At 43.1% G+C, this 26,189-nt stretch overlaps 1 protein-coding gene across 1 annotated transcript in view; it reads left to right on the plus strand.

Annotated features, from left to right (window-relative positions):
• The window catches only part of mettl16 (methyltransferase 16, N6-methyladenosine), a 42,870-nt gene that overhangs the window by 10,495 nt on the left and 6,186 nt on the right, over nt 1-26,189 (plus strand). The window contains exons 3-8 of the mRNA XM_080427845.1: nt 4,149-4,336; nt 6,375-6,515; nt 7,623-7,738; nt 8,535-8,677; nt 14,284-14,353; nt 16,171-16,260. Coding sequence (XP_080283971.1) covers nt 4,149-4,336; nt 6,375-6,515; nt 7,623-7,738; nt 8,535-8,677; nt 14,284-14,353; nt 16,171-16,260 — 748 coding nt within the window. The remainder of the gene's footprint in view (nt 1-4,148; nt 4,337-6,374; nt 6,516-7,622; nt 7,739-8,534; nt 8,678-14,283; nt 14,354-16,170; nt 16,261-26,189) is intronic.

Raw genomic sequence — 26,189 nt, forward strand, 5'->3', positions numbered from 1 at the left:
ACACAGTATTTCACTGTATCATCTTGTATTAACTACTACACTAATATGATCCTTCTTCACATCCCTACTTTCCCCAGTTCTAAACAAACGTATTTCTCAAAGCAACTTTTAAGTGTCTTAGTTTTGTCCCATCCCTCTTGCCGTCTGTGTGGCGTTCAGTCGTACCTACAGTATACGCCATGACGCACCCACGCAATGACGCACCTATATGCTGTAGCACCCAGCCCCAACAAAAAAGAAAACCCACAACGTGCATGTCGTGCACGCTCACGCTCCAGCATCAGCCATGTTGCTCCAGCGTGGCCGGATTTGCGTCTCCCTCCTCGGTCTGTGCAGTAGGAGGGGTTGTCATGGAGACCGGGCCGTTTCCAGGCAGGCAGCGCCGCTGCTGATGGGAGTGATCACTCTGCATTGCACACACACACACACACACACACGCACACACACACACACACACACACACACACACAGACACACAGACACACACACACACACACACACACACACACAGAGCTCATCAGCGGCTAAAAATAGAGGCCTGGCCTCCTATGATGAGTGGCCTAATGCTTGAGTTCTACTTTCGCTGAAAATAGCAGATCTACAAGCTCACAACCCGTTGTGAGCTTGTAGATCTGCTATTTTCGGCACGCAACACCGTTATATGGCGAAGCATAAATGGTGCTTTTACTCTCTGCATATTGATTGTCACCTGACTCTCCCACTGAGGAGAAAGGCACCAGAGGAACAACAGATGGATAGATGGCTGTCATTTAAGACGGAAGGCTTTTATGCTGACTCATCTGCCTTCTTTCTTTTGCTCGTAAGTCTTTGAGCCCTCCTAGCCGTTGCCATGCTTTAATCCGGTGGTTCTGAAAGTGGGGGTCCAAAGACCCCCAGGCCAGTGGTCATTGAGGGGGTTCCAGGGGGTCCCCACCAGCAAAAGTTAATATTAACTATATTAACCTGAGTTAATATCGCACCAAAAGCAGTTTAACCACGTTATCCTTCGGCTATTCAAAAATAGCAGCTCTACAAGCTCTCAACGCGTTGCGGTGCAACATGTTGTGAGCTTGTAGATCTGCTAATGTTTTGAAAATGTTTTAGAAAAATCTTGAAAGATTTTGTGTGTGTGTGTGTGTGTGTGTGTGTGTGTGTGTGTGTGTGTGTGTGTGTGTGTGTGTGTGTGTGTGTGTGTGTGTGTGTGTGTGTGTGTGTGTGTGTGTGTGTGTGTGTGTGTGTGTGTGTGTGTGTGTGTGTGTGTGTGTGTGTGTGGTCCACACAGTACAATCCAGGTGTAGCGTTTCTCCTGACACTAAAAGGTCATGGTCTCTCAGCAGCTGATTGAAGCGGACCATTAACCTAATATGATCATTAGTTACCTGGACACTGGGTGAGATTGATGACTGTTTCTATCCCATACAGCCCTGAAGGAACACGTGGTCAGGGTCAGCAGTACCAAAGAATGAAGCAGGTTTTTTCCTCCTTCTATCGCTGTCTTATGGATTAACATTTAACCCCTTTCAACCACGTCCATATGTTGGGCAAACATAAAAAAGGTGAAAAAAGATTTTTGCTATTTTCGCCATTTTACCCATCATACGACAACGTATCATAGGGCTTAAGTGGTTTTGAATGATTGATTGATCTATATCGACAAAATGCATTATACGTAAACATATTTTTACACGGCTGTCAAAAGGATAAATCACAATAACGCTTGAGAGCTTATTTCAATTGAGGTCCTTTGAGTGTACACTACAGTAAGTGTGTGTAAGCAGAGTATCGTGCGTGTGCGTGTGTGTGGGGTAGCATAGAGTTATTATAGAAAAATGTAATCAATTCATATTAATATACATATTCATTCGATTTCCAATGTACTAGACAACTAAACTTGGAAGGACAACATGGGTATGTGGAACCTGCTACAGTACATTCCATTTATTTCAATAATTAATAGTACAATACATTGCTCACGTTTATCTTAAAAATCATCCTCATATACTGTATATCGTCAGTAGTCCTTGTTGTTGGTTAAACAGCACAGACTGCCTCTAAACGCTCCTCAGGTGGCAGACGGACACACCCTGCATCACCAGGAACGTCTCATTACATCTGCCAAGGTGCAAATGTGCTCGGAGACGCTTTTAATTATACGTATCTCGCCCACTCACTTTGTCTACCGGACCCAGGACGTGCTTCCCTGACAGCTGAAGTCATTAAGCGTGCAGAGAGGAGAGTGGTGCCTGGTGTTTGGGGAATAATGGGGGAAGGGGGGGGTCTCAAAATGTAGAAAATGTGCGTTTCAGCATCATTAGCGAGGGGAGTGTAAATTGATGGAGCTGCTTCTCTCGCTGTTTCTCAACGTCAGGTTCCAGGGACCACCAGGGGGTCCAAACTATGATGGACCCCTCACGGGTCTGTAACTCTTGACAGTGTAACAAATGGAAACAATCTGACCCGTACGCCGGGTCAGTTTGGTTCCATTTGTTACACTGTCAAGAGTTAAATTAACACTGAGGATTCTACAGTAGAGACTGGGTACCCAGAGATCAAAAATATTTGTATCAAATGGGGGTCTGTGGTGCTAACGCATATAAAACTGGGAGTCCTTCAAATAAAACATGTTGACAATCACTGGCTTACAGTATATCAGCACGGTTCTTTCCTCACAGGGCGTGCCTCAGCCTCTGTGATGAACAGTAATGCAGGGCAGGGGTCTAGCCTGGTAAACCATCCCGGCGTGAATTCACGTTATCATGTGTCCTCTGCAGACCAGTCTGGCTCCAGGCGCTGGGTGGGCGTACTCAAGAAACCAAAAGTGGAAGAGCCAATTGGTGTCTGTCAATCACTGGGCCCTGAGCGCAGATGCTGATTGGCTCTTCATCCACTTTTTGGTTTCTGCAAAACGCCCACCCAGCGCTTGGGGCCAGACCGGTCTGCAGAGGACACATGATAATGTGAATTCACACGGCCGGGATGGTTTACCAGGCTAACAGGGGGTTGCAGTAATGCCGTGCTGGGGGGCTTCAGTAGCAGGGGGCTACAATAATGCAGTGCTGGGGGGCTTCAGTAGCTGGGGGCTACAGTAATGCAGTGCGGGGCTAACGGTGATCGGTACAATGCTGCCAAGGACAGGAGGCCTCTTGGTAATGCAGGTAATGTTCGTGTAACCCAGTGTGCGGGCACACACCGATTACATTAACACCATTTTTATAATTTAATTAAGTGATCTCATTTAGTTCATTTTCATGTGGCACCTGTGTGGTATCAGTTAGTCGGATGATGGGCCTAAAAGTATGTGGAAAGTGTGAGTTTTAATTTGCCTCCAATCACTGTCTTCACCTACTGTAGGTGCGAGTCACAGTGGTGTCATATTTCATATTTCAGTTGTCACGTTAGGAGTAGGGGGAGTATATGTTGAGCGTGCACTGTCACGCGAGCCTCTCGTCTAACGACTCTCAAGCCAAAAAAACTTTCCACGTTCATAACATGACCGGAAAACAGCGGCACGTTTCCCCCGGATTCAAATGATCAGATTATTTTATCCATCTGGGGTGAATGCACCTTAAAACTATTTATCACCAGCACAAAGTTTATATTGCAGAGTTTAAGTGACATTCATAGGTGGACAATTACCGTAATTTTCGCACTATAAGCCGCACCTGAATATAAGCCGCACCTGAATATAAGCCGCAGCAGCTAAATTGAATGATTTGTACATATATAAACCGCACTGGACTATAAGCCGCGGGTGTAAAATCCATAGATTTAGGAGGTCCCCTAGTGGCCGTTAGCTGTAAAAATCCATAGATAAGCCGCACCGTTATATAAGCCGCAGGGTCGAAAAATGGGAAAAAAGTTGCGGCTTATAGTCCGAAATTTACGGTAGTTTTTTTGGCCAAGTGTTTCCTCATTTTCTGTGTTGGCTTCGGCCAAGAATTTTTAAATGAATTTGGTGCATCCCTAATAATCCCTAATAGATCTTCTTTTGCAATAATTGCAGCCCTAAATGTCTTATGCCCACTGAGACTAATGTCTTAGTCCAACGGATTTCCAGTGCGTCACACTAGGATCATAAAATGCAGGATTGTGGCTGTTGGATGGAATGATTTTGTGACCTTTGTTGTCCCTCTCTCTCTCTCTCCCAGGGTGAATTTCAAAGAGCCAGAGGCGGTGCGGGCGCTAACCTGCACCCTACTGAAGGAGGACTTTGGTTTGACCATTGACATCCCTCTGGAACGCCTGATCCCAACCGTACCCCTGAGGCTCAACTACATCCACTGGGTGGAGGACCTGGTGGATGGCCAGGGTCAACCTCGCAAGGGCATCGACATCGGTACGTAGCGTCACCTGACCTGCTGTCTATGCAAGAGGTTTTATCGATCATTTCTTCACTTTATATTTGTACAATCTCTGTTACAAACGGATAAATTAACCCTGAGGATGCACCTTTGCCATAGCCTTTGCGTTCATTCTCCTCTGATCGTGGTCACACACACACGTCACACACACACACACACACACACACACACACACACACACACACACACACACACACACACACACACACACACACACACACGTGTGTCTCTGTGGTTCCTTGGAGCTCCATTTCATAAGCAGATTGCAGCTGTCAGGTGTCTGATGGATAGCCACTGAGCATGTCGTTTCCCTCCATTATCTCTTAAGTAGGACCACCCCAGACCCCCAGGGAAGCCTCAATCTATGCCTGGGTAGACTGTCGTCACTGTTGACCAGAAACCTTGTATCTCCAGATTTCAACTTTGTATTGAACCCATAAAGCCCTGAGGGCTGAGGCCGATTCTAAAATGCCTTCTAAATCTCTAGTTCTCACATTTTGTGTAAAAAATAAAACATGCGCTGTGAGCTTGTACGTCTGCTATTATTGAATAGCCTACGCTAAAATATAAAATGACACAGATGCTTTCCTGCATTTAATGGTTAAAAAATATAAATAATTAATGACCTAACCTACTTTGTCTTTCAATAGCATAGCCGATCCTACAAGTTCACAACGTGTCGCATCAAGACGCGTTGTGTGCTTGTAGATCTTCTATTTTCTAGCTACGTTAGAAGATCTTTTAAAGTGAGAGTGGTTAATTCTGTCAGTAACATTTAACCAATGAGAAGAATTAACAATAGCTTGTGGCTAAATAATAACTACATTGGATGCATTGAAACAGCTTATTTTTGCACATACAAGGTTTCCACCCGACAGCAACGGAATAAGATGTAGGGCTTGGTCTCTGTTAGGAATGGGTGATTTGATAACTGCTTGAAATTGCCCCTCATTGCCCATTATGGACAATAAGAGAAAGATTGAGTGCATTCGATGCATAGCGTCCCGCTTACTTAGCACACATTATTTCACTGTTTATTTCAATATTGTCTGATGAGAATCATTAGAGAATCATTTGTAATCTTCAAGCATGAAGACATTTGCTAGAGATGCTGAAATGTTTGTGGGTGTTTTTTTACGCCATGGCTCTGCAGGAGTCTAGTTGTGTGTGTGTGTGTGTGTGTGTGTGTGTGTGTGTGCGTGTGCGTGTGCGTGTGCGTGCGTGCGTGCGTGTCCGTGTCCGTGTCCGTCCGGAGCTAATCTCACAAACTGCAGGACTGATCGGGACCACAGTAGTTCATCCTCCACTCGTTTTGTTATACATAACTGTGTATGTTTTATACTTCTTTTGAACTTTCATTTTGTAATTGAAGTCAATGAGGGTCTGAATGGGCTACAACCTTGACCAAATTTGAAGCCATTCGTCATAGATAATGTCATAGACCCGTCGGGTCCAAATAGACCTTTTTTACGGGTCTGTACCTCTGAGAGGGTACAGACCCGTTTAATAAACACTGAGGATTTTACAGTGTAGTTTGGAGTCCCAGAGATGTAAAATAAATCAATCCAATAGGGGTCCGTGGCCTAATGCATATCGTCTCTGTGGGGTGGAAACCTCATATGTGCAAAAACCAGAACTGTTACTTTTTACTAAATAAAAAAATAGCAAAAGTAGCAGATCTACAAGCTGAAATCGCGTCACTTTGCGGCGTGTTTTGAGCTTGTATATCTACTACTTTTGATACTTTTGTGTGATGCTGTAGTATGATCAAGTAGGGCATTCATTTACGAAAAAACACACCAAAAAACACACAAAGTAAAAATTATGGAGATGAGGGGTTTCTGCCCAACAGCAACGGTATCAAACTGGGGGGTCTTTCAATAAAAAAAGTTTGAGAATCACGATCAGATAGGTCACATGAAGACCCAGACCCACATTGGAGCCACACTGTTGTTCCTATGTGAACCCCGGCCGACATCCATATGATTATATCTTCTCCCCCCCCCCCCCCAGGCACTGGGGCGTCCTGTATCTACCCCCTGCTGGGAGCCACTATGAACGGCTGGTATTTCCTGGCCACAGAGGTAGATGACATCTGCTTCGACTATGCTAAGAAAAACGTGGAGCAGAACAAGCTCTCTGAGCTCATTAAAGGTAATGAATGCTAAACTCTAACCCTAACCCTCGTAATGGGGGCTATTAACCCTAGCATCCCTAATCTGGACATGTCACAATAGGCCAACATTCACCAAAAGTAGTAACATTCGGCAAAAATAAATGTCCACTTAGCCCACAAGATATTTCAAAATGTAACGGGTGAATGCAGCTGATTTTGATCTTTCAGTGAATATACTGTAGCTCTACGCTTTGAAAAGGGACAGGGAAAAACATTAGTTTTCTCAGTCAGGCGTGTAATCAAAATGATTTTGCATGGATTTACAATTAATCACAAATTGACCAAATGTTTAGGTGATTTCTTTATATATTCACACAATGTGAATCTATACTCTTACCTGTTTCAGAATGATGAAAGTGTTTATAAAGCTGTTGTTAAAGGGTAAGACCACTTTGGTAGCGGTTTGGGTTGTGTAGTTACCTTGCCATGATGTAACTCCAAAGGTGGACAAGAAATCAAACAATGCTCCATTGATTAGAAATTGATAATTCAAAATATGGCATATTTAATATGCTCCTCATTGACATTGTACAGTGAAACAGCTCTCAAAGTCACTCTTTTTGCACATAAACGAACACAAACAAAGTTGATTCAGACAATATAGAACATCACCAAACCCAGTACTGTTTGATTTTTTAATAAAAATGTCAACTTCCTGTTGATTTTACTATTTGAAGATCCGGATCTGCGGATCCAGTCCGGGTTTTCTTCCTAATAAGAATAGGAAAATCAACAGGAAGTTAACATTTTTATTAAAAAAGCAAACAGTACTGGGTTTGGTGATGCTCTATATTGTCTGAATCAACTTTGTTTACGTTCGTTTACATGCTTAAAGAGTGACTTTGAGAGCTGTTTAACGTCAATGAGGAGTATATTTAGAATGATCAATTTCTAATCAATGCAGCAATTATTTTTGATTTCTTGTCCACATTTGGAATTACATCATGGCAAGGTACTACACAACCCATACGTCTACCAAAGTGGTCTTACCCTTTAACCACTTAAGCCCTATATATTTTGTTGTACGATGAAAAGCAAAAATAGCAGATCTACAAGCTCACAAGTCTAATTATTTCCCCATGCAGTTGTCAAGGTTCCCCAGAAGACCTTGCTGATGGACGCCTTGAAGGAGGAGCCAGCCATTGTCTATGACTTCTGCATGTGCAACCCTCCATTCTTTGCCAACCAGCTAGAGGCTAAGGTACTAACTACAGCCCAACCCTGAATCATTTTACTGTTTTTATCTGATGTCTGAGTCCCGTGAACAGTTTCTGTTTTCACCTGCGGTTGGCTCCTTGGAGGTTAAACAAAGCACTTGTTCACAGGCTAGAGTTAAGCCTCTAGCAGCAAGACCAGCCCAAAACACCAGGCAATTCTGTTTATAGGTAGGTAGGTCAATAGGTACTTCATTCATCCCTGAGGGGGAATTAAGGCAACAAAGAAGAAATAGACATGTAAAAAAAACATAATGATACACTACTAAAAACCTTTTCATAAAAACATCTAAAATGTAAAAGTTCACATTACTAAAAGATTGAATGTGGATGTAGTGATCCACATGGGAACAGCGTGGCTCCAATTTGGATCATGGACTTCATGTGACACTGGTCTCCAGTCACAGTGACTGGCATGACTCCAAATTTGGGAAAGGTTTCGGCCCGATCAGACTTCAATTATAAATGAAAGGTACTAGATTTACTTCTGTGGCCTACTGGCAGTGTGGCACAAGAAATGTGGCACTGATCGGGTCTACCGTTTTGCGAGATTAGCCCCACACACAAGACCGATCCTTTTATAGATGGCTAGACTACTGAAGAGTCACGCCGTAAAAATAAGAGAAATAGACATCTCAACTCCTACAATTCCAAGTGCTTGTCAGGGTGGGGGGTCCCCAGTTCAAATATGATTTTCTTTTTGAGAGGGGGGGCTCACGGCCTGAAAAGGTTGACAACCAATGCTCTATGTTTTTGTTATGTCTGTTTGTTGTGTTCCTGCAGGGTGTCAACTCCAGGAACTCCCGGCGCCCTCCTCCCAGTTCTGTCAACACAGGCGGGGTGACGGAGATCATGGCAGAGGGAGGGGAGTTGGAGTTTGTCAAGAGGATCATCCATGATAGCCTGCAACTGAAGAGACGCCTGCGGTGAGCAGTGTTCGGGAGCATTAAGCTACCGTACATATAGCTGAGCTACGTAGCTTAGCTACATTTTGCTGTAGCTCGCGGTAGTTGAGCTACATTCATATCTGTGTACCTCGTCAAGTAATTAAGCTACTTTTGGGGATTTTTTTTGTAGCTTAGCTACTCAATTTACAAGCCACAATTTTTGGCAATAACATGAAATGAATATATTCATTTTTGATTTACCATTGGTTGCTGTGTGGTTAAACATATTTTGATGCTATTAAGCAATTTTGCTAGGGACCCCCTGGAACCCCCTCAAGGACCCCTGGGGTCCCCAGACCCCACCCAGAAACGTCACTGCAGAGAACCATCTTCCATGCCAATGAATGACCTGATTTTGACTTAACATGATAAGAGCTGGGTTTCCCAAATGCCCTTTGACATTAACACTCTAATAAAGACACTGCCAGACAGGTATTCAAACCTTGTTAAACCAGGTACCAAACAGTGGCGGATACGTGCCTAATGACTGGGCCTGTCACAACAGGCTTTAATGCTTTGAAAAGTTCAGAGCCATCACTTCGATTTAGAAAGTGAATAAAGTGAAGTAGAAAGTAGACTAAAGGGCAGAGATGGCCATGGAAATAATAACAATAATTCACTTGACTTTTAAAGCAATTTTCGAAAATCGGTTACAAATTGCTCCATCTACGCCTTCCCTCTCAGCTTTCCTACTTACTATCTTATTAAAATAAAATAAAGTTCAAAGGGATAAGGACTAACCACTCTCCCTCTTTAAAAACACAGCATGTGTTCTCCATCATGTCTACTGGACTAGTATGCATTAGTATTTTATTTATGGTAATATTATTGACCACTCATTTATGTCCTTGGCAAAAATATAGTTTGAGGAAAATGTTCATCACAAGCCAGGAACACAGATGTTTGCTAAAGAAAATGTCTACCTTTTTTAAATAAGACTCAGTTGAGAGGCATATTTCTGCTGGCAAGTGACTTTTTGCACGTTATTATATTTTGTTTCATGTACATTCTCAATTTAACGCTGGAAAAAACTATGTAGCTGAGCTACTTTTTCTATGTAGCTGTAGCTTTACAAGGTACATTTCTCCAAGGGTAGAAATGTAGCTTGATCAAGCTACTGCCATGGTGAACTACTTAGCTTTCCAAGCTACGCTTTCAAAGTAGCTTCCCCAACACTGGCGGTGAGGAACACTGTTGAATCACATTAACCCTGACCTCCCTGTTCTAGGCATTTAGATTTAGTTTTAGTCACAGTCTTTTGAATAAAATTCTATTTAGTTTTAGTCATATTTTAGTCAACTGAATTCTTTTAGTTTTAGTCTAGTTTCAGTCGACTAGATATCATAAGATTTTAGTCGACTAAATCTACAGTTGATTTAGTTGACTAAAATGTGTTTTGGCGGGCCATGATGCTTGTAGATCTGCTATTTTCAGAGTGCAACACCTGAGCGCAACCAAACATAAAATGACTTGTCTTTTAGTTCTACTGGATCTCTTCTCCACTAGTTCCTCCATAACATTTTAGTCTAGTTTTTATTTGTTGACGAAATTGTCAATATTAGTTCATATTAGTTTTAGTCATCGTAGCTTAGTTTTTATTTAGTTTTCGTCAGCGAAAAAAGGTAGTCGACGAACATTTTTCGTCATGGTTTTAGTCGACGAAATCAATACTGGTTTTGGGCATGTTGTTATAGGCGGAGATTGAAAAACAAAATAGATCTTAAAGACGTGGTGTGGTTTAAATGCTCAGAAAAAAAAATCTTTGTTCAATATATGTACATCAAGTCAATTACCCCCCCCCTCTCCTCCAAAAAAACAAACTCTAAAGCTACCTAAAGGAGCTTTGCCCTCATTTAGTATTCTATATCCTATGAATTATTCATTATGTTTGAACCTCCAGAATGTGGTTATCCAATGAGTATCCACAGAGAACATCCAAACAAACACCAAACCCACCGCGACCAAAACAACATACCAGGCACTCCCTCGTTGGGACCACACTGGTGTTGGGATACGGGGGGAGTGCTTGTTTTGTATCACTGAAGGTCCCTGCGTACTTCCCCATTCATTTCACGTGGCTCTTGACGCGTGACGTTGGAACTTGTCTGATTTGCGTGCCCTGCGTCACACAATGTTTTCAGTGAGTGCTAGTCTGAAGACCACTATGATATAACATTTACAGTTGGCAATAATAATGACTAATACAGGAGCTTCACAGCACAACAGAGCTCAGGATAAAGTTTTAGATGAGAAGTAACTACGAAGGTGAAAGAGGCTCCATGGGATTCAATGCCGTGATGGAACTGTCACCCAGAGGTGGCTTGGTCTGGTGTTGGGGGTTCTGTACCCATTACCAGCATTGTGTAGAGGGTGGGGGGCTGGGGGGGCCTCTGGTCCCATTACCAGGGCTGTCAGTGGTGCAGTGGAGTGAGACATGGTTACAGGGAGGGGAGGAGGTGTGTTATTAAAGCTGATTAGACACGCCTCACCTGGGCAACAACATTAGAGAGTGTGTGTTGGGGGGGGGATCTGTTAGGACACACACACACACACACACACACACACACACACACACACACACACACACAACCATGGTGTTTGTTGTCGCTGTCGGGTGGAAACCTTGTACGGTATGTCCAAAACGTTACTTATTATTTAGTCATTGGTGAAATATTTATAAAATCCACAGACAGACTTTAACACTTTCAACCAGGCGATACTGTCATACGATAAGTTTAAACTAGGTTAAAAGATATGTATTTATATAAAAATGGAGATGCAAGTTTTCCGCCCGACAGTGACTATATATTATATACTATATATTTTAGATTAGAAGAACACAATAACCATTAAAAGCGCCAAAATTGATATAAAAAAAATAAAAAAAGCCGAAGCTTGATCCCATTGTGGTGTGTGGGTGTATGCACGGCACGCATGTGCCTGTTTGGGAACACACACACACACACACACCCCCACACACACACACACACACACACACACACACACACACACACACACTTGACGTGTTTCAGTGAGTGTGTCTCAGAGGAAGCTCCATGTTTAACACCTGTGTGCTCTTGTGAGAGAGGAGATGAGAGTCAGCCACTGGGGAACATCCTCCTTATTTGTATTTATTCTTTTCCGCCTCCGCGCCAGTCTCCGCCACGTCCGCTCTACGGAGCGGGCCAAGCCAGGCGCCATCCGCCGCCAGCTGTCAGCCCCCCCCCCCCCCCAAAGCATGCTGGGACACTGCAGTCACCACCAGGTGTCTGTGGAAACCCAGCCAGCCCTTCTGATTGGTCTTTTGAGACACCCACCCCCCATCCATCCCATCCAGTCTTTCTTAACTGTAATTATTGCCAGACAGGGGCGAGCCAGCCTGGGTACCAAATATAACACCCTCTCTCTCTCTCTCTTCCAAAATGACAGTGAAGAGTAGGGAATGATGACTGCTATTCAGCTTGCCCTCCGAAAGCGTTCACTGCCATTGATATTATAATTACCATCCTCAGTAAGAAGATTCTAATCATAAGGCTTGGGAGTGAAACCTGAACGTGGGTGCAGCTGAGTAGAGTTCCACCCATGCCAGAGTTTTGGTTCCGATCGTGATTTTGGAGAGTCCTTAGAACACCGATTACCCATGTTTTAGTTTAAAAAAAGTGCAACATCTATTCTACTCAATTTGAAAAACTTTGATTTGATTCGGTTTCTATTTGAGAACATTTAACTTATAAGGAAACAAAAAAAAAGAAAAACAATCAAAATATCATTTATGATAGATAAAAAATGTACAGATAACTGAAATATATTTTATTTAACCACTTAAGCCCTATACCAATTTTATTTATTTTTTACTTAAAAATTGGGACACATTGACTGCATAATTGTCCATGGCGATCAAATAGCAGCATCAACAAAGAAATATACTGTAGATACAGCTTCATTATGCCATAAACTGTTAGTCTGTCATAGTCAAGTACATACATAATACATACATAAAATAAGGGGAGACCACGAGAAACCATCCACTGGATTTGGAAGGTCCTTGTTCAGTGTTTCCCCTAGGATGAAGTTGTAGCAGAGGTGGTGAGAGTGGTGCTCAAAATGTATGTATTTTTTTAAAGGAATCTTCCATCTTATATGTCTTTTATATGTGACATCATTTTATAATACACATACACACAATTATTTTCATAAATCTTGAGACCGTTCATATTTAAACTCTAGTCTGGTTTAAATATGAATTATCTTTATGAAAATAATGATGTGTATGTGTATTATAAAATAATGTCAAAAGTATTAAAGCCATAAGATGGAACCATTTTCCATTGTACAAAAGAAAATAATAAAAATAAATTTCAGAATAAGGTGCTCAAATTGAAGCTGTGTTGGTGCACCACGGTCAGATGCATGGAGGGGAAGAGGGGCAGCCATGCGTGTTGACATTCATTTTGAGTCTTCCCCCCCATCTGCAAGGAAATGCAGGGAACATCTTTGGATATTAGAGTTGTTTAATATTTAATTTAGTCATTTGAGGGGGGCTGTGTGTACCCCTCCCTACCCTGCCTTTAAGCCCTCTGGGTAATTGTCTAAGTGGCTTTCTGCTCTGACTAACCTAGTAACCTTTTGGTGCCCTTACGGCTGTTGTTATCGTGACTGACGTGACAGTATGCTAAACATCAAACATAATGACATCAATGTCATTCTGTCCTGTTGGCTGGTGCTATAGATTTGTCCTTAAAGGAGCAATCTGGATCTTGTACTTATAAGAATAAAACGTTTTAACCAAACTGTATGGCAGAGTGAGCTAATACAATGTAGAGCTCCAACTATCGATTGTTTTCTTAGTGATTATTCTATCGATTGCTTTTTCAATTAATTGAATAACCGAGAAGTGCATTTAAATATATATATATATTTGCAATTTTTAACAAATCGTACCCATTACTCGTAGTGAAGTTTTTTTTTCAAACACATTTTGCGATTTATTTATTTTTATACCTTTTGTTTGCCTTCAAAATATGAAGTCAGGTGTCTTTAAGATTGACGTCTGTCTGTCTATCAGTCCCCCCTCGGTACGAACAACACCACTCACCGCTTTTTATTTTTCTGGTACACTGAGGAAAGCTTGACGCATATACTTTTTTAATTAAAAAGTACCTGAAGGACTTCGGAGTGCTGGCTCTACGTTGTTTTATACATCACGTGAGCCGTGCACCTCATTCTTTTTCTCCCAAATAAGTCAGCGTGGGTCGGATTCTGCAGCTGGCTTTATTTCTTTATAACTCACTCAATTGCAGTATATCTAGGTGTGCCCTGGGATCTTTTGGCTATGCCAGGTGTGCCTTGGCACCAAAAAGGTTGGGAAACACTGGTCTAATATAGTATAATTACTTGAAATTATTTGAAATGTTATGACATTTTCCAGTTATAATGACACTTTACACACACACACACACACACACACACACACACACACACACACACACACACACACACACACACACACACACACACACACACACACACACACACACACACACACACACACACAGCCGGTTAATATACAGACTTTTTTTGTGCAGGTGGTACAGTTGCATGTTGGGGAAGAAATGCAGCCTGGCTCCCCTGAAGGAAGAGCTGAGAAAACAAGGGGTGAGTACTGTATGGACGAGTTAACTGTTGCACCCCTATTCGGAATTCCATACTCAGGCATTGCGACTCATTGTGACCTCATCATGGTGACTCGTTGTGACCTCATCATGGCGACTCGTTGTGACCTCATCATGGCGTCAAGAGCGCCAGCGCCTTATAAGCCACCGTGGTCTCTTTGATATGTCAGTTTTGAAATTCAATAACCTCCAGTTCTCGCCAGAGTAAGCATCCTCCATCCACAGGGTCTTTTCAGTGTAACCTCTCCACACGATTGGTAAGACCCATACACAATATTCTGCTGCCAGTCAACCCATAGCCCATAGGGGGGGTTTCCAGAGCACTGGTAATCAATCATATTGGGAAGATCAAGCTAACCCAACCCATCGGCTTGGCAGATTGGCTAGACTTTGTGTGCCGTTTGTGCTGCTATAACAGCATCTGTGTTAGTGTGCTCAATAGCACTCCAGTCCATTGTTTGACATAGCAGATAATATGGGCATTTGACAGCCCCTCTTTTTCCTGGTACGGTGGACTGGAGCTGACTTCATCCATCCATCCACAGTGGTGAGACATGTTGCGCTGGGCATTGCATCCGAAGGGAGTGCTACAGGGTGTATCCCATGCTGCTGTAGCAGTGGGACACAGTGTGTACTACTTTGGAGATCAGATGGATGTGCGGGTCTGATGAAGTTTCCCAGGAAAATGTCCCTTGAGGTTCCGTGCATGAGCAGCGGCCATACAGCCCCGCTGATAGAAAGTCTAATCTATATTTGGGGGGGCATGAGTTTGGGGGTATCAAATCAATGGATTATACACCCATCTGACTGGACCGACTAATAACATGTAGTTATTTTTTGTTGGACACCACCACAATGGTCTGGTCGTTAATTAACGCCAGAGGCCCTCTTTCATCACATCACTCTGCCACCATCATCGGGAAAGGATGTTTGTAGTAGGGGGTCAGGGTAGAGGCCTGTTGAACAGACAAATCAGCGTGTTTGACTCAGAGACCAACTCCTGGCTTAGCGTGCCTTCTGCACAGCTTCCAGAAGAACACCAGGGTCATTCAGCATTTGTCTACAACGGAGAGCTGTACATATTTGGTGGCGAATACGTTCACTGTCACTTAAGTTCTCTGTGGAAATTAAATCCAGAGACCTTCTCATGGAAGAAGGTTAAGCCCAAGGGGACAGTCCGGTTGCGTTCGAGGTTGTACAGGATGTGCTCTTGCATGGTGGGAGATCGTGTCATCCTCTTTGGAGGATTCAAAGGACAAGCGCCCACTGATGACCAATATCCTAGACTTGAGTCCGGGTCTGAAGACGTTATGCAAGCTAGCAGTTACTCAGTACGGTCTGGAGCAGTCGGACCTCCCACACAACATCAGGTGGGAACTGGCAGCCACCAAAACCAACAGGAAAAGGAAAAAATAAATACATGTTTCTTTTCTTAACTCTTTTTCTGCACTTTGCATGTAATTCATTAATACGCTTTACATGCAACATTTAGGGGGGGGGGGGTTACGAGGCTAGCCTTTGGTAGCTATGCGCCGAGGATTTGGAACTTACTCCCCCTGCATATCAGACAGGCAACCGTTGGTTGCTAAAAATCCACTTCTATGACCTTGCCTTATTATTACTTATTGCTTGTTGTTTAAACTGTGTTTTTAACTTGAATGTAAAGCACTTTGAACTACATTTATGTCTGAAAGGTGCTCTATAAATAAAGATTATTATTATTATTTCAGTGATCCGTAGAAGAAGGTCAGAGTTCGACCAGGGTCTTAGCTGTACGTATGTTCTCTCTTGTCTGCTCAGGTTCCCAAGGTGACCCACACAGAGTTCTACCAGGGCCGCACCATGCGCTGGGCTCTGGCCTGGAGCTTCTACGACGACGTCATCGTACCGGTAAGCCTGTCATGCCCATAGACATATAAAGGTAGACGCCTCATTCGGCTCTGAAGCGTGTGTATCTCGGGCGCGCTTCCTGCTTCCGCAGGGCTGCCGTGTGCGTCACAGACGCGGAAGTTCGGTAGGCCAATCAGAGGCAGGTGGGAGCGGGTTATTTTGTAACCCAGCTTTTAACCCTTTAAGAGGCAGCAGCTGTGCGCAGCGTCTAGTTAGTTGGAACTTGGCAAACTCCACACTCTATTTGTGAAATTAAAAGAGACATGGTCCTTTTTCATATGAAGGTCCATTATTTATTCAGCATTTGAGTCACGGAACACCGTTTGATAAGCTTTAGCCTCTCACACCCAAAACTTAGAATATGTTATCGTTCGATAAGATGTTGTCAAAATAACAATTATTTACGTTCTCTAATTGTGTACTTGTTTAGTAAGTAATGCAGATGTTTAACAATTTGACTCTTGACAGTTTGAAATGTTATACTCAAGATTTAAAGATCTATAAGGGTCCATTTGGTTATCAACTCTCCATCATTTAGCTGGGTACCACCTGGAACCCCCCCAAGGACCACTGGTGGTTCCCGGACCACTGGTTGAGAACCATTGCACTGACAAGTCCCGGAAAAGACGCACTGTGATTGGCCAGTAGTCAACGCACTGTGAGCGCTGTGATTGGCCAGTAGTCACTTTGAGTGACAGGTTCCCTGCGGAAGACGGAAGTGCCGCCGTGTATTGCGATACAAGTCGCCCCAATGAACTGCAGAGGCCAATGAGGTATCTAGGTTTCTAATATCTATGGTCATGCCACCATGCTTTGCTCTGTAGAGCAGGGGTCTTCAGGCCAAGGTTCAGGCCTTAGCTGAGAGAGATGAAGCAGGGACCCTGCTTCATATTGTATAAAATTGTGTTTCAAAATAAACGTTTTCATAGATTTCATAGATACCTAGCTTCATAGACTTTGTTTGACAGCACTAGTGTAAAATAGCAGATCTACAAGCTCACAACAGCCTTGTGCTGCGAGGCGTTGTGAGCTTGTACATCTGCTATTTTCGGCTAAAGTTCTCTATGGTTGCTATGGTTCAAGTGGCTAATGCAAAAACATTATCCTACCACACAAAGATTTGGCGTCCCCCCTGTAATAACTCTGAGGACCCCCTAGGGGTCCCTGACCCCCTTTTTGAAGACCCCTGCTGTAGACCAAGCCCCCAAGGCTGCGAGGGATTATTGAAGCTGCCGTGTCCTGGTGGTCAAATCTGATATTGCAAGACCTCCACATTTAAACCGCTACTCATCGGGCATTCATTTACAGAATAACATAAAAAGTTGGAATTTTGAGATGCAAGGTTTCTTCCTGCCAGCAACGTTGTACTCCTCATTTCCATGCCATTCCATTAGACACTCTAATTCCACAGCGGGGGGGGGTTACGTCCTATTTAATGTGCTGCACTGCCGTATCCAGGCAACAGTTGCCGGGGCAGAAGTTATTACAGATGCCATGGTGTTCACTGGGAACAAAAACACAACTGAAGCGATCAGTAGACATGAAAACCGTCATAAAGAAAGAACCCAGTAAACCTTGAAGTGACATTAATGTAGAGCCAAGGGTCGGCAACCTTATTGACATGAAGTGCCATGTTTTTATTTTCTTGATAGTGTGCCATGTTGATATGTCAACATTGTTGATATGGCAAGTTGTATTATTATACCAAATCAAAATAAAATATTTGCAACAGATTTTGATTGTCCACATACATAACAACCTTTATTATATTTTTGAGCGGTGTAACCGCTCCTATAAGAGGGTTTAGGACCCATCCGTGGCGAAAGTTTTTCTTTCCGTCGTGAAAATTTGTCTTTCGCTGTGACGCCATGCTGTGGAAAACACCCCATAGGCTAAGCTCTGCAGGACGTGCTGTGATTGGCTAGCGAGACACATGATGAAATTAACTTCAAACTTCGCAGACGCGCTGTGATTGGCTACCGAGATGCATGATGAAATTAATAACTCATAAATAGCACCGCTCACTTCACACTGGGTGTGATTTTTCTTCTTCTTTTGTTATATTTTCTTTTACATCCGGACAATGTAATGATCATTAGACTCACAGCAATGACCCTAACTATGTATCTCCCAGACTCACTCCTCAGTCAGAGTTCAGAGTTTGAATCAATGTAGAATTATGTGCAGGATGTAATTTGCAGGGGAGGGGATTTGAATTAATTGACTATTTTGTTTTTTAAAGAAAAATCTTAGACTTAGGTAGTGTGCCAGTGATTACCCTCCCCTGTGCCCATGTTGCCACCCGTGCCTAAGGTAGCCTACACCTGATCTAGAACAGCGATTCCCAGAATAATTAGCAAATCACTAACATTTTAATTTACAGTACAATTAATATAAAAACATTCATGTGAAAAATAAAACCATGGTATTTTTTCTTTAAAACCGCGATTTTTTTTTTGTTTTGATGCCAATAAATAGGATTTTAAAGCATACTACGTTAGTTCCATTTGATCCAAGCCGGAACACAGTCGATTGGTTGATCATTAAAATAAAGATGCTCTGAAAAAAAGCGATTCGGCTGCCGTGTTAAGTGGTCAGATGGGTGAGCCACGAAAGCTTTTGAGATATTCAAGTCGGCCCTGCTCCAGAAAAGGTTGGAAACCAACCAGTGATGTAGAGAGATGGAATACAGGGGGAGATGGGGTTTGGTTGTTGAAGATGAGGATGGTCACTGTTAGATGGGTTTGGTTGTTGAAGATGAGGACGGTCACTGTTAGATGGGTTTGGTTGTTGAAGATGTGGACCGTCACTGTTAGATGGGTTTGGTTGTTGAAGATGTGGGCCGTCACTGTTAGATGGGTTTGGTTGTTGAAGATGAGGACGGTCACTGTTAGATGGGTTTAGTTGTTGATGATGTGGCCACAAAGCTTCCCGATGAAGCCGGTCGATTTGACATATGGCTCGAGTTTGTGCCGCAAAAACTGTGGGAGGAGTAGCGGGACAAAATAAAGTTTATCTAGAATAAATAAAGTCGGACAAGTACTATAGTCTGGCAACCACATTAAAAACAGCACATAGCCATATAGCACAAAACAACATACTGTATCGCCAAGACAATACATGATGGGATTGGTTGTTGAAGATGGGGATCGTCACCCGTTTGTGGGATTCCTCCTCCGGTCTCTGTTGCCTTTCAACATGAAAGCGGTTGAGCAGAAACATTGGCCTACATTCTACTACTGCTGCTTCCTCCCACCACCCCTCCATCCTCTGGGCCTGCAGCGTCACACACCACTGGACTGGGACTGACTCATTCCCCTGTGTGTGTGTGTGTGTGTGTGTGTGTGTTTGTGTGTGTGTTTGTGTGTGTGTGTGTGTGTGTGTGTGTTATTTTCAGATTTCTTTGGCTATTCAAAAAATTGCAGATATACATGCTCATATATTTTCGGCTTCAGGGTTTGGTTTAAAAATGGCAATTTCTTTAAAAAAATTGCATTCATAAAATCGCTGTACAAAAGAATGTTGATGCCCTCACAAGTATAGTGTTACGAAGGCGTGCGTGCGTGCGTGCGTGCGTGCGTGCGTGCGTGCGTGCGTGCGTGCGTGCGTGCGTGCGTGCGCGCGTGCGTGTGCATGCGTGTGCATGCATGCAAGAGAGACAATTCTATGGCAATTCTATGCATGACCGAATGCCTAATTCTGCCTCCAGATGTGTACATAATATGGATGTTTAATGTATGCTTGTGTGTGTGTGTGTGTGTGTTTGTGTAGCAGCATTCTTGAATGTTATATAATAGTATATGTGACATCCATGCATATGTGGCCTACTTAACCACTTTAACCCCTTGCATGTCATTCTAGGTGAAAATGTACAAAAATCTTTCTAAACATTCATTGAAAATAGAGGATCAACAAGCTCGCATCGCAAGTTTACAGTCGATAGGTTAGGCAATAGTTTCTTGTTTGTGACATCAGACCAGAGCTCGATCAGTGAGAGAGCGAGGTCGTATGCGACTTCAGATCAGAGCTCGATCAGTGAGAGAGCGAGGTCGTATGTGACTTCAGATCAGAGCTTGATCAGTGAGGGAGAGGGAGGTCATATGTGACATCCGACCAGAGCTCGATCAGTGAGGGAGACGGAGGTCGTATGTGTCATTAGCCCAGAGCTTGATCAGCGAGAGAGGGTCTTTGAAATAAAAAACGGACAGGAGAAACTGATGGACCGAAATGGGGGTGAAAAGAGAAAGAACTAAGAGAAATCCCGACACAAAAATAAACGATGGAGACAAAGGATTAAAATATGGAGGGCTTAAGTGGTTAAACACACGTTTGTCTTGTTGTAATCTGTGCATCTGTGTCTGTCTGATTGAGCGAGCATGATGTGCGCGCCTGCATGTATTCATGATGTGCGTGTGTGCGTGCAAGCGCGCGCGCGTGTGCGTGCGTGTGTGTGTGTGTGTGCGTGTGTGTATATGAGGGGAGATGGATAATTGAATAATGACATCATATCTGGAGATTTGTCTCCTTGAACCAAGGCTTTTACTGGCCCGTTGGTTTAAAAAATTAGGCCAGGCTTTTAGGGGTTCTCACAACCCACAGAGGGGGCAAGTTAGCTGTCACCGTAAAAGGCTGGTGCTCGTGTGTGTGTGTGCGTGCGTGCGTGTGTGAGAGAGAGAGAGAGAGCAGGCAATGAAGAGGTGGTGGGTGAATCATATGAATAATGGAGGAACATGGTACAGAATGTTGTGATTCAGAGGAGAGGACCCAAAGTGTGAAACACAAATCCACACTTTGAGTATTTGAGCTCCTTCCTGTATTACTGTTGCTGCTGGTTTGTCAGTGCATGTGTAATCTTGTATGTGTTAAGTTATACAATGTCTATACGACGGCGTCACGTAACGAAAATAGGCGATCTATAAGCTCACACCGCATTGCATACGTTGCCTTGTGAGCTTATAGATTGGCTATCAGTACGCGGCGCCGTGGCATGACGCAGCATATATTAGGCATTAGGGTTGTCTAGAGAGTATCAATACTTTGATACTTTTCCAGTACCATGTGTTTAACACATTGAGTGCCAGGGTCTTTTTAAAACAGGGTACAGTCGGTGCCTGGAATTTTAACCATTTTTGAACCTTTTTCAAGTAGTCACAAAATATTTTCAGTGATCACCGTCCTCAAGGTGATCCCCTCATTACACACATAGAGGTCTCGTACAATCGGGGGGGAAAAATTAAAAACATTAGGTAATCCGTTCCATAGTTGCAGCCAGTTGAAAATAGTCGAAAATAGTCAAAAATACATATTTTAGAAAAAAAGTACACAGGAGCCGAGATACAGGCTTTTGAAGTCATAAATTAACCAGGAAGTGGATTGGAGTCTAAATCTTCGAAAAATGATATCTCCTGGTGCTGAGAAGAAAAAAAAACGTTTTTGGCACACAACGCATGGCTCCTCAAAAACGGTCCGGACCGTTTTTGGCACTCAATGTGTTAAAATGATACTATTCCATTCCAGTATCCAAAGCTCCAAAGCTATTCAAAAACAAATCTAGATTGAGATTTTCAACCCAACGCTGCACAGATCAAACTAAATCAACCGGCCCTCAACCTGTGGTTGATAAGTAGCTTATCTGTGCAATTTTTCTCTTCCTTTTTCGGGACAATCTTGCCATTGCTAATTCTTTTGTGCCCATCCATTCCGTTGTATGAATTAAATATGTGACAAGTATTACATAAACAATATAGTGCTCTATATAACAATTAGACATTTTAATTGTATAAAATGTATGAACGATGCCCTCAGTTCTAATTATGGACTATTTTGTGTACCTTTTCTTTTAACATGGTATCGAAAGAGGTATTGGATATCGTGTTTTTTTTTTCATATTAGTATTGTATCAATAGGTTTAAAATTCTGACAATCCTATCTCTGTCGGGTGGAAACCTCATATGTCCAAAACTGACTTTTCAGGATTCAAATTCAAAAGTAGCAGATCTCCGAGCTTGTAGATCTGCTACTTTTGATGCTTTTGTGTGAAGCTATAGTATGATTAAGTTGGTCATTCATTTACGAAAAAGCACAAAAAAAACTATTAAACTACTAAACAAAAAATATGGAGATAAGAGGTTTCTGCCCGACAGCAATGTAGGTTATAGGGCCTTTGTCAATCTATATGCATTGTGTGTTTCCATTGTGTTTGTGCATGTACACCTGTGTGTAGCATTGTGTTTGTGCATGTACATATCTGTGTCAAGGATGCACCATATGGATCGTATTGATTGGTTCCCCTGCTCCTCCTCTCAGCCTGGGGGGGCTTTCAAGCTGCTGCCTGGGAAACCTTAAGAAAACAACAAAGCATTCACACCAGACACACAGCTCATTGACCACTTCAGCAGACATGACAAGCCATTCATTAAAGAGGGTTCTTCTTTTCTTAGTCTTGCGTAGCTAGACATCAAGCCAGTGGCGTACCCACTGTAGAGGCAGGGCAGGCGGTCGCCTGCCCAACTAAGATCTCGCCTCCCCTACAAAAACAAATAATCCGAAAAGGCTTAATGTCCTCAAAGTCACGCATCCAACAAGCTTTGAACTGAGCAGATTGGACCTTCTGTTCCAGAGATAATGGCCAAAACATCTTGAAAACGGCCACATTCGCCGACAACTTGACGTACATGTGTGGATGCACCCTTTGGGTGCATCCACACATGTGCGCCAACTTGACGCCCGGAAGTCGGAAGTCCCGTCCACTCCCATGTTAAGTTAAAAACCGGAAGTTCCGGTCCGGTTTTTCCTATAAATGGGAGTGGACGGGACTTCCGACTCCAGGCGTCAAGTTGGCGCACATGTGTGGATGCACCCATAGGGTAAATCCACACATGTACGTCAAGTTGACTTTACGGTCGCAAGACCTTTTTTGGCCGTTACTCAATGAAAACCGGAACCCGGATATGCTTTTCAGACGGACATCGGGACGGAACTTCCGGATATTAACTTACCATGAGAGTGGATGGGACTTCCGACTTCCGTGCGACAACTTGATGTACTTGTGTGGATGCACCCACTGTATGACGGAACGGAAGCGTTTGAAAATTGTGTTTTGTTTTCACACAAAACACAATTATCATCTTTAACTATTTATTTAACTTTAGCTATTTTATTTATTTATATGGATTTGTGAGGCATCGGAGGACACAGTCTGGGTTTGTAGGTCAGTTGGCCATGCCGTCAACAATGAACTTAGCCCAGTGGTTCTCAGAACATTTTCATGTCAAGGAACCCCCAAAATGATATGTATTTTGCCGCAGACCACCATCTGAACAGATTTTGTGCTAGGGATCCCCAATAAGAGATGGTCAAAATGGTCACAATGGTTCCACAACATTTTACAACATTTTCTAAGATCAGTCAAAACAATTCTAAAATAGCAGATCTACAATCTCACAACGCGTCACATCGCATAACCCTAACCCTAACCCTAACCCGGGGTAAATTGAGCCAATTATTGTAATATTAATCACTATTCATTTTTTGTATTATTTCTTTGGAGATGCGTTGTGAGCTTGCAGATCGGCTATTTTTGATTAGCCTAAGCATGAAATAGGGTTAAAGTGGTAAAACTGTTATATTTTGTTGAGGGACCCCCCACCCCCACCCCCGGAACCCCCCCGAGGACCCCCGGGGTCCCTTTTACGGCAGCGTTTGTAGGTCAGTTGGCCACGTTGTCAGCAGTGTCACTGTATACTATGGTACATCCCCACTGCAGATGCAGAGTTGCAGACCCCCTGCTGTGCTTGTTCCGCTCATTGGAGCCTGTACACGGTCTGTCCCAGCGGAAGAGCAGCTATTATTATGGAACATGGTTAGATAAGGATGTTTTCCGCCATCGAAGCGTGACACTAGTAACCAGCGGTCAGAAGTGAACATACCACCATCTCCAATGTCACTGCATAGCATAGCATAGCAGGGCAGGGACGGGACAAGCGGATGGATGGATGGGGGCTCAAATGGAGTGGAATAGAGCCATCGTGTGGTGTAGTAGTGAAAGTGCAGCCTGTTCTTATACCGTTGCTGTCCGTGGATGACTTGTCCTTCTCTCAATGACTTGTCTTGTCCAGGAAATAAATACGCTGACACCACGTTTTTACTGCCAGTCCTTATTCCAAGGGGCAAACTTAACCCATTAAGACCGGGAAAGCATCTGTCATTTTAGATTTTAACCATTATCTTAAACTTTGGCTATAAAACAATAGCAGATCTCTGCTCTTTTATGCAGTGGAGGAGGCATTTTGGTTGCTATGCCTTCATTTAGGTTATGTTACACATGGCTGTTTGTAGCAGATTACAGTTTTGAGCAAATGTCTTCATTAACCCCTTAAGCCCTATATTGTTTTTTGTACGATGTAGCGGAAATAGCCGATCAACAAGCTCATGCGTTGTGAGCTTGTAGATCAGCTATTTTCACAATGTTTGGCGACTTGTGACAATATAACATTCCCAAAATAGGGACAGACGGCATTATGGACGCCAGATTTGACTCATATTAATTCCTCCCCATACGCATTTCTGTTGTCACTGCTGTTGTATCCTACTGACTCACCTGCCAGCGAGGAACCCCCACCGGGAGGACATAGAACCTTCGTCCTACTCCTCCCGCCCAACACTCCCGCCCCAGCCCATAGAAGTATGTGTAGTGACAAATATCACCACCTACCGCCCGGCTTCCCTCCCCCGAACACGGGCCAGTTGTGTTCGTATATAGATGCTCGACAAAGCCGGATGCGGTGGATTGGAACCCCCAGACTCTGTGGTGGTGGGCAGCTACTTTAACACTGCACCACCCTTATATTATTACCTTTCCCTTAAAAGAATATTACCTCCCCGCCTCCATTTAATAAATATGTCTTAATCCATTCAATCCGGGAACGCATCTGTGTCATTTTAGATTTGAGCTATAACCATTATTGTATGCTTAGGCTATTCAAAAATAGCAGATATACAAGCTCATAGCGCGGCACAGAGACAAAGACATCTAAAAGGACACAGATCCCGGATTGGATGGGTTAAAGATATTTTTTAAATATATTTTCGTGAACGGAAATTACGAACCGATGATAGCTTCCCTTCTCAGCTTTTGGGAGGTGTAGTTCCAGACTCTATTTACTCTACTGTTAGCATTCTGAGATTGTGGAATAGTTGGTAGCCATGGAATGACATTTGGAAAGACAGTGTTCTAAAGGCAGTGTTCTAAAGGCAGTGTTCTAAAGACAGTGTTCTAAAGACAGTGTTCTAAAGGCAGTGTTCTAAAGGCAGTGTTCTAAAGGCAGTGTTCTAAAGGCAGTGTTCTAAAGACAGTGTTCTAAAGACAGTGTTCTAAAGGCAGTGTTCTAAAGACAGTGTTCTAAAGGCAGTGTTCTAAAGGCAGTGTTCTAAAGACAGTGTTCTAAAGGCAGTGTTCTAAAGACAGTGTTCTAAAGGCAGTGTTCTAAAGACAGTGTTCTAAAGACAGTGTTCTAAAGGCAGTGTTCTAAAGGCAGTGTTCTAAAGGCAGTGTTCTAAAGGCAGTGTTCTAAAGACAGTGTTCTAAAGACAGTGTTCTAAAGGCAGTGTTCTAAAGGCAGTGTTCTAAAGACAGTGTTCTAAAGACAGTGTTCTAAAGGCAGTGTTCTAAAGACAGTGTTCTAAAGGCAGTGTTCTAAAGGCAGTGTTCTAAAGACAGTGTTCTAAAGACAGTGTTCTAAAGGCAGTGTTCTAAAGGCAGTGTTCTAAAGACAGTGTTCTAAAGACAGTGTTCTAAAGACAGTGTTCTAAAGGCAGTGTTCTAAAGACAGTGTTCTAAAGACAGTGTTCTAAAGGCAGTGTTCTAAAGGCAGTGTTCTAAAAGCAGTGTTCTAAAGGCAGTGTTCTAAAGACAGTGTTCTAAAAGCAGT

Source organism: Gymnoscopelus braueri (genome assembly GCF_963280865.1).
Source record: "Gymnoscopelus braueri genome assembly, chromosome: 5".
Classification (NCBI taxonomy): domain Eukaryota; kingdom Metazoa; phylum Chordata; class Actinopteri; order Myctophiformes; family Myctophidae; genus Gymnoscopelus; species Gymnoscopelus braueri.